Below are 15,202 nucleotides of genomic sequence, written 5' to 3' on the forward strand. Positions count from 1 at the left end.
ACAAATAAAGGCCGATTCTAAACAAGGCAGAAATGTGAAAAGGCTTATGCTTAGTGTATCCCTCGTACGATAGTAAATAAACAGTATTACTTTAATAAGATCAAGCAGCATAGGAGGAAGTGTTTTCTTAATCCCACTCCTGCCCGCCACCGTTTCCCGACATGTAATGTTTCATACAATATTTATGCCCCGCTTTACACTTCGGCCATTTGTGAACTTACTATTTGACCACTTTGCTTATGACATATTAACAGTGATGGAAAACATCCAGACCTCCAATTAACAGTGATGGAAAACATCCAGACATGCGGACATAGATCAGACCTGCATAAAAAAAAAAAAAGTAAAGTATTCAACACATCGTCTAAGCACCACCCGGCTCATATGACTGAAGCTCCAGGCAGCCCCGTAAAGACATCAAGCGCTATTCTCCCGTCACATAGCCTACTTGCAGCAAAACAAGGAAGTGATGTCACTGTGGCTCGCTCTGGTGGTGCAAAGTGTAGCTACTTTTGTGAATTAGGTTAATATTGCTATACGTTTGTAACCGTTTTAGAAAAGCAATAAGCCGATCAAGGCCCCAGCTTACCGGCTATTTTACATGGCTGGGAGGCCCCCAGCCATTGTAAAATACCCGGAGACCTCTCGTGGCTTATTGCTTTATGTGTCTTGCGCAAGGACACTTTGACACACTAATCCAAAGGGATCAAACCAGGATCCTTCAGAGCCCCAACCTCTCGAGACACTGCCACCTTGAAATTGTACTTATAACCACTTTAGTGATGGATAAAGTACTCAGATTTCTCAATGAAAGTATACTCAGATTTCTCAATCAAGTAAAAGTATCAATACTGCAATTTAGAAATACTGTTACACGTGACATTCCGGAATAATAGGCTTGAGTAAAATTGCAGGCATCTATATTGTGCTTACAGAAACAAAGTAGAAAGTACTCATGCAGAATGTCCCATTTCACAAGTTTTCAAATCTATAAAAATCTTTTGGAAATAGCCAATCTACAATACAAGCGGCCGAGCTTGTAGATCGGCCGGAAATCTAAATGTATGAAAGTAAAATGTATTTAAGTTACTTCCCATTGCAGCTTCTTAAGGCACTGAATGAAGGCAGACAGACACAGAGTGGGTTTCCCATTGGGCCAACAACGGTTTATTATGGATTACTTTCTATCCAGCTGTGACAGATGTTTAAACCCTGGTCATGGTGATCAAAGACTGAACAGGTTCTAACAGGATCAGTGTTGGGCTGTCGCACTACGCTAGGGGGCGCTAGGGAGGGGGACAATCTCCATGATGTTTATAATTACATCCGATTATACAGGAGATCAGTGCTGGGTCGGACGACGGGTTAACAGGTGAGAGGGAAGGGGGGGTGAAAGGCCAAAGGTGACAGTTCACTTCTGCTCGGGCATGAGGTCATCGATGTCCTGGCCCGCCTCCAGGCGCTTCTCCATGTCCACCAGCAGCTTGACGCCGTCCACCACCATCTGCACCAGCTCCACCTCCGAGAAGCCCAGCCTGTCGGCGTTGGAGATGTCAAAGGTGCCGCCCACCGCCGCCGTGTCCACGCCCCCTGAGAGTCAAAAAGACGAGGGAGGCAATTAGGCATGAATGGATGGTAACCAGTTAGGACTGAGGCTGATTCAAAAAAAAAAAAACTACTTCTAAATCCTGACCTTGGTTTACTGAAAAGCTTAGTGATATACAACTACCCAAAAATGGGTTCCAGTCTTGAAAAAGAAAAAGGGGGTTCCATTAATGGTTTAATACTCAATTGTATCGATTCAGATTAATCACATGACCACCAACGGTCCTATTCTGGGAGAAAATAGCCAATCTAACCGTTAACAGACATATCAGCTACTGCCATCAGTTAATGTCAGTTTTATTTGACCAAACTGATATTGACCAATACAACGGTGCATGCCTAAACAATAGCATTAGTGATACCCTTCTCAAGCGATATTTTCCGGTGTGTTCAGTTTATTTTCCCTGTAAATATATCCATTGTTGTTGCCAATATGTAATACTGTATGAGACAATGAATTGAACACACCAATTACTTGATTAATTGCTGTCAAGTGTGCTCCCTGATGCTACTTATACTGATAATGTGAGTACACATGTTGTAATTGTTTTACAATGAGCAATCCTCACAAATGCATGCCAACACAGCATCTTTGTCTTGTCAAGTGCTTTACGTTGATAAAAGGGATTGATAGTTACATTGCAGAGCAAAAAGCAGTTTATGGTTAAGGGATGAAATAAAACAACAACCTCTGCATCCATGGGATGCACTACTGTACAGTTTTTTATTCTATGGGATGCACTACTAGTCTGTACTACTGAATATAACCACATACAATTAACTTAGAGTTAAATGCTGCGATTTGTAAAAATGGCAAAATATGACTCTAAACGCTGTTGAAGTGAGACACATCAAATGTCCCTGGGACTCATTCTAAAAGACCATCCCTGCATCCTGGGACTCATTACATTGAAAACCTCTTCACATCACTGGATTGAGAGTTAAATGTGTATCACATTTAGGACCCACAGTTATTAAATCGGATCTTTAGGAGTGACTGTCACACATTTTATCTTTAGGACTGTGAAACAAGTAGGTTCGATTCCCGCTGGGGACGCTGTAGGCAAGTCCTCTCACTCCGCGTTGTCTGTGCCCATACCCTGGGTGGGGTTGGCAAAAGGAAAGTGTGGAGTTTGCATTTTCTCCCCCAACCCTAACCCCCTCACAAAAACTGCAGTAATCCTGGTCTCTATACTGCCTCCCCCTGGCCAGCCTGATGGACGGGAAAGGAACTGGTTTCACCCCCCCCCCCCCGTCAGGTGAAAAGAAGCGACTTGGGCTCCTCATGCATAGAAAGAAGCATGAGGCCAGTACATGCTCTCCCCAGGTTGGCAGGGGGAGTGTAATAACGCCCAGGATTACATTAAATAATCGACAAAAATGGGTTGCAAAATGGTGGGATTAAAGGGGAAAAAATGGCTTTAACCCATTCTGACCGGGAACCAGTTTTGGTGTTAGCATCACGTAATGCTTTAGCTATTGAAAAATAGCAGATCTACAAGCTCATAGTGCGCCACCGAGTGGCGCGCTACGAGCTTGTAGGTCTGCTATTTTAAAAAAATCGAAGAGCGACTGATATTTTTTTGAATCTGATCACAGGTCAGAATGGGTTCATCAGACCAGTGTGTGTCCAGTGGAAACCTCATATGAATCTGATCTCAGGTCAGAATGGGTTAAACGGTGAATAGTTTACCTGTGCCGCGCTTCTGCAGCCTCAGTCTCTTGAGGATCTCTCCGAACTTGTCCTGTTTGCTGACGTTGGGCAGCTTGACGTGCACGCCCGCACGCAGCCCGGTGCCCAGGTTGGACGGGCAGGTGAGCACGTAGCCCAGGTGTTCGTTCCACATGAACTCATGGCCCCTGTCCTTGAACAGAGTCTCGATCTGTGAACACAAAGAGGATCAGTCAAAACAATCAAGCAGTCGGGCTGTCACACAATCACGACATTTTAGTTGACGATTCTGTGTCACGAAACAATTGGATTGTGTTGTTGGCATTGAACATTGCTACGTATGAATCAATTTCTGTCAATTCATTTCTGTCTTTGTAAATGGAAAAAAATTGCACAGGCAAATAAATCTCTGATTTCAGCCTATACCTTTGTGAGTCCGGTACAGAATCGGTTGAAGACCTCCTTCATGTTGCCTCCTTTCTCCATGGAGATCACCCTCAGATGGTCCTCCTCATTCACCCACACCAAGAACGTCTTGCTGTCGTTGTGCCTGGACAGTGAGCGTCAACATCAAGTCTTATTGGACCATCAAAAAAATATTGACACCAGTGTCGGACAGTAACGATTCACTGTCGTACAAGGACTTTCCTGATTATGTATTCTAAATATCATTATGAATAAACAAAAAGAAAGGGGGGGGGGGGTTCGTTCAGAACATATGTTGAACAGTTAAAATGTTTGTCTTTTTAATGTCCAATGTATTTAGTTCATAAAGAAAATAAAAAGTTAATTGAAATGAAAGAAAAGTAACTTTTCAAGATTCCAAAAATAAATAAATGCAGGATTACAATTCAAATATAGACACGTTTTGAGCTTGTAGAGCGCCTATTTTTTGCTACGACAGTAACATGCAATGTGGCCCATCCGGAGCGAGTGTGGAAATATATAGTGTACCCCCGGCATCATCAAAGTTGCCCTGCACCGCCTCCCCTGGCACTGTAGTAGTAGTAGTGTGCTCTCACCAGATGCCGCGGCCGTCGGGCCAGTCGCGGCCCATGCCAGACGCCAGCAGCAGGGGGGACACGGGCTTGTCGAACAGGAAGTGGTCGTCGATGAGCTGCTGCTGTTCCTCGTCCGTCATGTCCTTCAGGGCATAGTACGTCCCCTTCAGGTCTCCGTCCAATGCCGCGAGACCTGAGCCCCCAGGAGAGACGATACATTAACCACAATCTGACCCGAGATCAGATTCATACGAGGTTTCCACTGGACACACACACTGGTCTGATGAACCCATTCTGACCCGAGATCAGATTCTAAAAAATGTCAGTCGCTCTTCGATTTTTCAAAAATAGCAGACCTACAAGCTCGTAGCGCGTCACTCGGTGGCGCGCTATGAGCTTGTAGATCTGCTATTTTTCAATAGCTAAAGCATAACATAGTGGCAGCACCAAAATGGGTTAATGATTGAAATAGTTTTAATTCAGAAATAGCAGATATACAAGCTTGCAGCGCTGCGAGCTTGTAGATATGACATTTTTGACACGCACACACACGGTCCTTTCACTGCCTTGCTAAAGGGCACTTCAGCTGTGTTTGGGGGAGGGGAGAGTGGTGGAGATCCACTTCCCCACCCACATTTTGTCCTGTGAACAGTCGGGTCACAAAAGCACTCCTCTAACCCCTTGGTCAACCACTGTCCCATTCCTAGCACTCACAAGCATCATGGTGCAAAAATGTCGTGATTTGTATAGCTTTGCGAGCTTGTAGATCTTTCACTGACTTACTGGACTTTAAGGTCTTTTCACATTGGTGGCAAGTGTGGGAATATATTCGTAAAGGACCTGCAACTTATTTTCTCTCAATTTGACCTGAATTGGAAAGGAGACTGTGTTTATAGACAGGCATGCTGCCAAAACTAGAGTGCCTCCCCTGTTCTCTGGACAGGGAACACCATTTTTGTCCACCAGAGGGCGGTATCTGACTGTTAGATCAATGATGAAATCAATCACAGACAATGAAAAGAAAGAGGGAAGGAGAGACAGACAGACCAGTGTTGATTTTATCAACTAAACTATGATGAACAATGTTCGCCCATTACATTTTGTTCCACTGACGAAAACTAATTGGAAGTTTAGGAAACACAATGACGACTAAAACTAGCTAGGATTGACTAAATCCAGGAATAAATATAATTAATATACATTTTAGTCTACTAAATCAACTGTCGAGTTAGTCTTATGATATAGTTGACAAAAACAAAAACAATGAAAATCAAAACCAATTAAAAAAGACAATGACTAAAACTAAAAATTCTAAATTTGCCGTTTCAATACAAAGTGTAAAATCAGCCATTTAGACTAAAATACATTTTAGTCTACTAAATCAACTTGAGTTAGTCGATGAATAGCTCATGATATAGTTGACTAAAACTAAAAACAATGAAAATCAAAACTAATAAAAAAAAAGACAATGACCAAAAAAAAAAAAACAACACAGAGACAGACACGTACTTTCTAAGGACATCTGTTCGACGCCGCGTCTCTCCCCGCGGCTGCAGTGAGGAGGCAGACAGAATCCTCGGATACTCCGCCCGGTGCGAACTCTGCTGCTCAGCACGTAGTCTGGGTCCAAGTCGTCTCCTCCCTGGAATTCACACACACACACGATACGTTTACAACAGTGGTGGTAAAAGTACTCGCATGCATTGCTAGAGTACAATTTAGGCATTTAGCGCAGATGCTCTTAATCCAGTGACTTACAGCCCATTTAGACCCGAGGATGATTCTACAAATGCCTTCTAAATCAGTTTCCTGAAAAAACATGTTTCCATGTCAGTGGTTCTCAAAGTTTTTCATGTCAAGAAACCCAAAAACTCTGCAATTGGTTACCGACCCCCACCCCATCTGAAAATATGTCGTTTCAGGGACCCTGCAGAAGCAAATATACATCATATGGTATACACAAAGTAGTAGTAGAATCGTATGCAAGCCATGAACGCAACAGTGGAATATCTGTAAAAGAAAATATGCATGTATATATAGTGCCATGTTTACATAACTATAAGTCTACATAAACTGCCATCTAAGTTACATAAGTTGAGCCTTTGCATACGCCTGTAGGAAGTCGAGGCTATAGAGAAAGTACTACAGCAAGTGCTATGGGCCAAGATAAGAGTCTGAGGAGGTGCGTTAACTGCGTTTTCAGACTGCGGCAGAAGACTGGGAGTGAATCTGTAGTTCCAATGTATACCAATGCTGCAATATTGAAATACTCCCGTTATTACAAATAATTGTAGTGTTTTCTCATTGCCAGGCCAGATAAGTGTGTGTGTGCCCGTTCTGAGAGGCCCAGCCACCAAGGGACCAAAGTCACCCGATAGACTTCAGCACCATGGACAGCTCCTACGAACCCTATATAGGCAGCCGATTTTGGTGTCTCAATGTGATTGAGAAATTATGACATCTGTGCTCCGATCAGATCTGGATTCAGGTGTGTGCGTGTGCGTGTGTACCTGCAGGTTGTCGGGGTTCAGGTCGGTCTTGTGTGTGTCTGTGGGTTTGTATCCTCCATGGCGGTCCTCGATTATAGGGTCCAGCAGGTCCTTGAAGACCTCGTAGGTCTCTTCATCTCCGGCCACACAGCCCACCGTCATGATGAACGGATGACCTACGTGGGAGGGGGTGGACCATAGAGTTATATATATATATATATATAATCTAGAGACCGGACAACCCCGCCCTCAGCTCTTAATTTCAACAGAAGTTGCTCAATGGCATTTGAAGGACCCGGAAGAACGATCTACCTTTGTGTCCAAATGTTTTTTTCACACATTTTCCAGCAACAGCATGGTGCAGAAAACTGTCGCTTCCCCGACAGATCAACAGACAAAGCCACCGTTAGCGGCTTCAGTCTGTCGTGTGACGCGACACCGACACCTCTAATGCCCGAGTTGCACCGCTTCGCGCACTAAACACAGCCGATCTACAAGCTCACAATGTGTCGCAAAGGCGACGCATTGTGAGCTTGTGGATCGGCTGCGTTTGGTGCGCGACACAGGCATGCAACAGAGCATAGACGAGGCTTTGCAGGTTCACTCTGCTGTGGCCTTCTAATCTCGTCAGAGACCAGTGTCAATCCAATCATTTTAATTGGTGCCGATTAGAACCTGCTGGCTACACCAACGTATAGCCTCACAAGTCTTCCACGGTGTTACAACGCTACAGAGAGTCAGTTACCGGCTAAGCCTTCTCAAAGCAGCGCATGGGGAGCTCTCATTTTGTCAAATCCATTTTGGAAAAAAAATAAAAGGATCCTGCACACAGTCTACATGAACTAGATTTATTGAGCAATGTTTCGGTCATTCGGACCAGTCAAATCAAATTTAAAATATAAAAACTAAACTTCAGACCTCCCAAAACAAATTAGCTACAGTCGGTCTTGCAAGCCCACCGTGACCCACCCATTACCAACTTGCTTTTCTGGCTCGGGGGTAGAAGGCAGGGGCAAATGTCAATGGGATTGGTATTTAAGATAGTCTACTCAGGACAGTGTCCTTACTTCTCCAGAGTCAGCGAGTGACACCCACTGTCAAACACCAGAGGGATTGCCTCCGATCTGGTATGCACCACATTCAACACAAACGTGATGTTAAACAGTACGTGGGGCAACGATGAAAACGAGCCCCCACTCGTTTGTGTCATCCCAAGTGTCCATGTACTTCACACCTTTGACTAATAAACACCAACTTGATTTCCAGTAGGAAATCAAGTTAGTCTGGCATGGCCAGACTAATATCACTACGTAGATAGTCTGGAACAAGTTACAAACAGATTCAAAACATGAAAATAAATCTTTGAATAGTGGGCTCCGATATAAATATTAGTCACCCACAACTCTTGTGTGAGCGTAATTTGCGTGACTGCAAAGACAGCAGCCCGGTGCACACCAATACGTCGCAACGCAACCAGTTTGCAGCGGTCTGAATTGACCCGTTGACAGGTCGGTGAGTTATGCAGATCTCACACACGTTCTTCAGAAAACGTCAAGGTCCAAAAGGAGAAATTTTCATTTAGACTAAAGCAGCAATAAATAAAAATACAGCACAGACAGACACCAGTCAACAGAACAAGACATTATTACTTTACATTCTACACTACGCATCATACAAATCTAATAAACATCCTAGTGGACATTCAATCAAATCATCCAATGTCCGAGGGGAATGAAAGGTCCATCACGGCTTAAAAACAAATCAAATTATTCACTTCCACCCTAGCGTTCCCATTGTGGATGGGAACGGTCACTGGAAATAGCTGATCTACAAACTCACACCACCTGCTATTCTCAGCATGTAGATCGCAGCTTGCACCATTTCCCAGCTTGTAGATTGGCTAATGCTGTCGAAGAGATTCAGCGTAGAGAATATTGATTCACTAAAAAAAAAACACCACGATAGCCGTTCCAAGGAGTTGAAGTGTATCGTGTTTAGGTTATAATTAGTCATCGGCCAATGATAGCTCATTGATTGATTAGAGGTGGTGGGGGTTTTACTGCGGAAATGGGTTATGTGAAACTCGACTCCGGTGTGAGTCAGCAGAACCTTGGAAGGTTTGACCTTCATCCATGCCCCCCACAGTGACTCAGCAGAAATGCAGTGGTGGGAAAAGTACTCAATTGTTGTGAAAGTATCGATACTGCAATGTAGAATGACAAGTAAAAGTCCAGATTTCAAAGTGTACTTGATTAAAAGTACAAAAGCATTGGCATCAAAATGTACTTGGCCCATTTAGACCCGAGTTAAAAACTTAGAATATATATTCAAAGATTTGCGCCACATTTTTACGATTTTTGAAAAATAGCAGAACTACAAGTTCGTAGCTCTATGAGCTTGTAGATCTGCTATTTTTCAATAGCTAAATCATAACATAATGTTTAACACCAAAAGGTTAAGTACTTATAGCACTCACTATGCAGAATGTCTCATTTCAAGCTTTCATTATGTATACAAATGTTTTGGAAATAGATCTACAAGCTCACAATGTGTCACATCGTGACGCAGCGGAGTAAAAGTAGCCTAAAATATTGGCCTCCGAGATGTAGTGGAGTAGAAGTAAGGTAGTGGAAATACTACAAATACCTCAAAATTGCACTCAAGTACAGCAGTTAGTTACTTTCCACCACGGCAGAAATGTGAAGCTGGCAGCTTTTAAAAAAAAATAGCAGACCTACAAGCTCGTAGCGCGCCACTCGGTGGTGGTCTACGAGCTTGTAGATCTGCTATTTTTCATGCTCCATCCAGGCATACACATTAGATTAGAATTCCTGAGATAGATCTAGCTATCCAGTCACAAACGTTTGCGTTACCAGGATTGTGAGGACATCAACATTTTAAGATGCCATCGTACAATAGTCAAGAAATAGCCGAAAACAAATAAGCAGATCTACTACACACTTAATCTTGCAGACCAGCTATTTTCTGGTGCGTGACATCAGCGATGCACAACAGATTATAAAATAGGGGAAATCTCTAACATCCGGATCCTAAAACCAAACCTCTAAATGCCTAATCCCAAGCTCAATTGTAAGCCTATAGCACACACACACACACACACACACACACACACACATCAATGTGTACGTACATGCCTGTGTAGCAGTGTTGATTTTGACAGAACATTTTTTTATTTTAGTCATGAACTTGCTGCAGTTCCACTTTGGGCCAGTAGCGTCAGCGTTGCAGACGGACGGCCCCTTCTGGGGGGCTTAATTGGCTTACCTGGGTTGTCGATCCCGGTCTGGATGACGTCGTCCAGCGTGAAGCCGCTGGGGGTCTCCTTGTCCCGCAGGTCGGCGTACAGCTCGGGGGTCAGCACCTTGGCCATGTGGTTGTTGTGTTTGGAGAGGTCGGGGTACTCCTGCTCGGCGCTGTAGTTCATCTTCAGCTTGTTGTGGGTGTTACCGAACGGCATGGTGGCGCTCCCAAGATCTACCTGCACGCACACAACAACAGGGAGGGCGGTTGATGAATATTATTATTTTCTTACAGTACAGCCTACTTTTTGAGCCTTAACCGCTTCAATGACTGGACGTGTGTGTAATGTATGCACGTCTGTTTAGAGCAGTGGTTTTACCACCAGTGGTCCGGGACCACCAGTGGTCCTTGAAGCGGTTCCAGGTGGTCTCTTAGTAACCAAATGGACTCTTATAAATCTTAAACTCTTGAGGGCACAAAATGAAACCAAATAGACACATACAGGTCTATTTTTGGTGTCATTTTACGCTCTCAGGAGCTAAATTATTGTTAGACATCTGGCATTACTTCATTTACAATAAGAAGTCAACACAAATACAAGAATTGTTATTTTGAGCAACGACAACAAAATATTCTTGGAGGCTAAATGTCATCAAATGGTGGTCCGTGGCTCAAATGACGAATACATAATGAGCCTTGAAATGAAATTAGAATCATTGTCTTTTTTTATGTCTAATGCATTTGTATTTAGTTCATAAAGTTAACATAACTGCAGTTGGAATTAGGTTACTTTTCAGGATTCCAATTAAAAAATAGCCAATCTACTATATATTTTGCTATGACAGCTCTATGCAATGTGGCCCTCGCCATTGTGAAAGTTGCCCATTCCTGGCATAGATTAACTTATAAAAAGGCCTAAAAAATGTGTTTTAAAACATCAACTTTTCTTAGCCATATAGGTGGAGTCTAGACCAGGGGTGCCCACACTTTTGTGTTGAGCCAATTGATCGCCATAGCAACCCCAGCTTAGGCCTGATTAGGTAAAATCCCAACACCTGCTAAATCCTCCAAACCTCACCTCCACTCCTCTCAGTCATGCAGCTACACAGACACATCCCAGGCACACTTTGGTAAGTCTATAGCCCTGCCCTGTTTAACTTTGGATGACAATATTGCCTTTCCAACAGGGTCCTATTAACGATTAATCAGACCCATCCCTAATGTTGACCTGACCTCATCAAACCCTGTAGTGTACACTCAAGACAAGCTCCATATATGGCCAGTACAGAATTCATGCCATATGTTGCTCATTCATTCCCCCCATGCCAAAACGCCAGCACTCGCCCAGCAGTCTGGTATGACTATATACACGCACACACCCTACAAACCCTCCCGCACGCTCAGATCAGACGACGCAGAGAGGCTGAAAGTACCTTCGCTAAAACGCGGGGACATCATCATGCCCATGTGAAGTGAGGGGCGCTCTTAACATCATACATCACATTCCGTGCTCAACCAATCAAATAAATCACAAATGTCATTCCGGCCAATCACAATTTGCGTCTTAGATTTTCCGTCCTCATTTTTGTCTTCAACATTTGCGTTTTCACAAACACGAAAAGCTGGGCATAGGAGGGGGCTAATAAAATAAATCCCGCAGTCAAAGACAAGTCTTGTGAACAGACATTGATAAACCCCTGCTTTTAGCATAACAAATCAAGACACACAATTAGACATGCTTGCGGTGCATTCCTTTTGCCTTGCACCACGCAAGCACTGCTGAACAGTGTATTGCATGTTGGGTATGTCACTGCTGCATCTACAGTACTATAATCTGTATCTTAACTGTTGTGTCTTTTGTGACTCAATTCCCCTCGTGGGATAAATACAGATCTTGTTATCTTGCAGTATCTTAACCGCCCTGCAATGCAACAAACATCACTTAATCCTCTGCACAGTTGCTTATCGATATAACCTCTCAAGCCTGTTTTGTGCTTACAAATATGAGCATCATTTAGCATCATTTTTAACAAACAACCGTGACTTGTATTTGGCTGCACAATTTTGTTGCGTGTTCTACATTTCTCTGAATCATTAAAATTTCCCCCAGAACTAGCCGATAAAACAAGCAATGGGTTAAGCTAGTACTGTAGATTGTCTGGTTACAAATAGCCAAAAACTATAGTAAAAAGTTTTTTTTTAATAAATTGCAATTATTTGAGATGGTCTCAATTATAATAGGCAAACATTGCAAAAAATAGCAGATCTGCAAGCTTGGCTTGTAGATAAGTTATTTTTTAAATTAAGTTAAGCGTTCAATTATTGTTAATTTACGAAGAACCCTTTGTCAGCCTTCTGATTGGTCCCTGACTGACTAACCAGCAGGCTCTTCTGCCTTTTTCCGCCTAGTTTATGTTGAATTTGCTAAAACATTTTTGGAAAAAAACTAAAAAACAAACACGATATGCTCAGTCACCATGCTGCACCTGTGATGTTCGTTTTTACGGACAACGTTTAAAATAAGAATTGAATGCACAGAATATCAATACGAAGCAACCGAAAAACCCGTTACTTCAATGGTAGTGGATTGGAGATAGAGGATTTTTGTCCAACCATGAAACGGCAACCAATGGGTGCGAAGAGCTTGGGGCACAACCACAGGCGGGACTTGTTATTTTGATCAACATTTGCCTGTTATCTCCTATGGTACCAACATCAATACAGCATGGAATTGAAAAGCCAACAAAATAACTAAATCTCATCAAATGGTGGTCCATATGGCTCAAATGCCAAATAAATAATGGACCTTGATATGAAAAAAAAGGGTTGAAAACCACTGCAACAAAACAATGTCTGTAACCGAGTGTACAAATGGACCAGCAGTGACTCAGTTAAATTAACACCGAGTCACATTACAGCTATAGAAGGTCCTGGTTTTGTGGAGTGTTCCCTCCTCCGCGTCATCAGTGCCCATACCCGAGGCGGGGTTGGCAAAAGGGCCTTTCTGTGTGGAGTTTGCATGTTCTCCCCATGCCCCCTAGGGTATAGGTACCCTCACAAAAAACATGCAGTAACTCTGGTCTCTAAACTACCTCCCCCTGGCCAGCCGGGGCACCTGATGGAGGGGAAAGGAACTGGTCGGAATAACGTGCCCCTTCCACACACACTATACGTCAGGCCGGGGGAAACTCTCCCGTATAAGGTGAAAAGAAGCAGCTTGGACTCCTCATGCATAGAAGGAAGCATGAGGTCAGTCCTAAATCTACACATTGGATAAATTGATTGTTATTTTGATCAACGTCTGCCTGTCGTCATTGGATAAGATTTGGTCCACAATTCCATGCTGTATATTGATGTTGGTACCATATAGGAGAGACAACAAAATATTCTTTAGTTTTGGGGCTGCTCTGAGGCTAAATCTCAACAAATTGTGGTCAGTGGCCCAAATAAGGGACATGAAAAGGGTTAACCACTGGCCTATAGGGTATATAGGCCTATTCTTATCCTTAAACAGAAACGCTTAAATCAGTATAATGAACCATTTGGTTAAATAATCGCCTTAAGACACACACACGGGGTCTCAAATCCCTGGGGGAGATCAAGCCGACAAAGGCTCATTATTAGGCCTACAAGGCGATGACGCAAGGCAAATAAACCCCCCCCCCCCAAACACACACCCTTCATGATGTAGGCTATTTCTTATTTATTCTATATAAAGAAAAAGTCCAATGACGTTCCACCGCAGCTCCCATCCACCCATCGACGGACAATACACGCGCTCGTGCGTAATTACGGCCCATAATTATTTATAGTTATAGCAGCAACAAAAAAGAGCCAAAATGCTGTTTATGATGCATTCCATCAGATGGAATGCATCATTGCGGTGGGTGTGCGTGTGCTCGCCTTCCATTGTCTGCAGCAGCGCAGTAGGTCTAGGAGACCTTGCAGAGCAGACACACTGCGGGAGGAGACCTTGGGAAAGGTCGTTGGAGTGGAGAAGATGCCGGTATAATGACGTTCCGCAACACTACAACGGTGCCGTTTAAACCTTTTTTTTACGAAAAGGTCCAGTTGGTTTACAATATAAAAGGTCTAATAAAAGCAAGGTCTTAATAATGTGTGTCGTCGGTCGGTCTATCCATCGACGGGGCCGGCCGCCCTGCTCTGTTCAACGTGACGCATTAACCATGCATAATTAATAATCATTGCGTGCACCTGGGCTGTCACCCCATCTTGTCAAAACCAAACAGTCTGTCTATCTAGCCATCCTGCGAAAATAAACCCTATAGACATGGCCATTAATTTATCCAAGCAGGAATGAATGAGTCAAGGGAAATAAGAAGAGCAGCCATGATACAAGCCCACTGTTAGTTGTATCCACTTATTCTAGAGTCATGTCCTTAAATCATTCACAATTCCCCTTGCGTGTCAACTGTATGGGGAAATAAAGTAACCTCACATTGTTTGGCACTCTGCAGCGTTCTTAATACAACCATGTCTGTCCTCCTACCTTTCTCCTGACGCAGAAGGCTCGGTGGTGTCTGAGTGCAGACACTAGAAGACGGACAGACGGACGGACGGAACGGGACAGCAGGACGGAAATTATTATGACGGCTGTGCGGAATTAAAGAGGATTGAGCTGTGCCTTTTATACGGAACGCAGCGCGCCTCCCATTGGTCGACTATTTGTAGGTCCATTCATTCTATTGGACGGGCGGGCGGAGCTGGAGACCCTGCTGCAAGGTTCTCCTTTTCTTCCGCGTCCACGCCACGGGTTCACGTGGTGTGATGTCTCCCCCCCTTATTAGACCCCGTCCGTGGTCTGTCTGTCTGCCCCCCTCCCTCTCCGGCTCTCCCAACCCCCCCCCCCCCCCCCCCCCTCCCTCTCTCTCTCTCTCTCTCTCTCTCTCTCTCTCTACCTAGTCAATTTGTGCAGTACCACCATCCAGTGAATGTACATAAACCCATCCTTGACCACTGACAAACCACAGTCTTATACTGTTGTACTGGGACAGGGGGAGGAGAGGTATGGCAAGCCGTTGTATACATAATAGTAATACATAATTCCTTCTAGGAAGAACTTAATTTCTCCTAGGAAGAACTTATAATTCCTTCTAGGAAGAACTTAATTTCTCCTAGGAAGAACGTAATTCCTCCTAGGAAGAATGAGGTTA

The 15,202-nt window shown here is 43.7% G+C and overlaps 1 protein-coding gene across 1 annotated transcript; it reads right to left on the reverse strand.

Annotated features, from left to right (window-relative positions):
- Positions 1 to 1,168: 1,168 nt before the first annotated feature.
- ckbb (creatine kinase, brain b) lies at positions 1,169 to 14,637 on the reverse strand. The gene is made up of 8 exons (XM_080790863.1): positions 14,539 to 14,637; positions 10,053 to 10,266; positions 6,789 to 6,943; positions 5,788 to 5,920; positions 4,300 to 4,471; positions 3,704 to 3,827; positions 3,299 to 3,488; positions 1,169 to 1,590 (listed from the first exon to the last, which is right to left on the reverse strand). The coding sequence occupies exons 2-8, from the start codon at positions 10,243 to 10,245 to the stop codon at positions 1,412 to 1,414; spliced, it is 1,146 nt and encodes a 381-aa protein (XP_080646989.1). The 5' UTR covers positions 10,246 to 10,266; positions 14,539 to 14,637; the 3' UTR covers positions 1,169 to 1,411.
- Between the last annotated feature and the right edge of the window lie 565 nt (positions 14,638 to 15,202).

Source organism: Protomyctophum bolini (genome assembly GCF_963924005.1).
Source record: "Protomyctophum bolini genome assembly, chromosome: 19".
NCBI lineage: Eukaryota > Metazoa > Chordata > Actinopteri > Myctophiformes > Myctophidae > Protomyctophum > Protomyctophum bolini.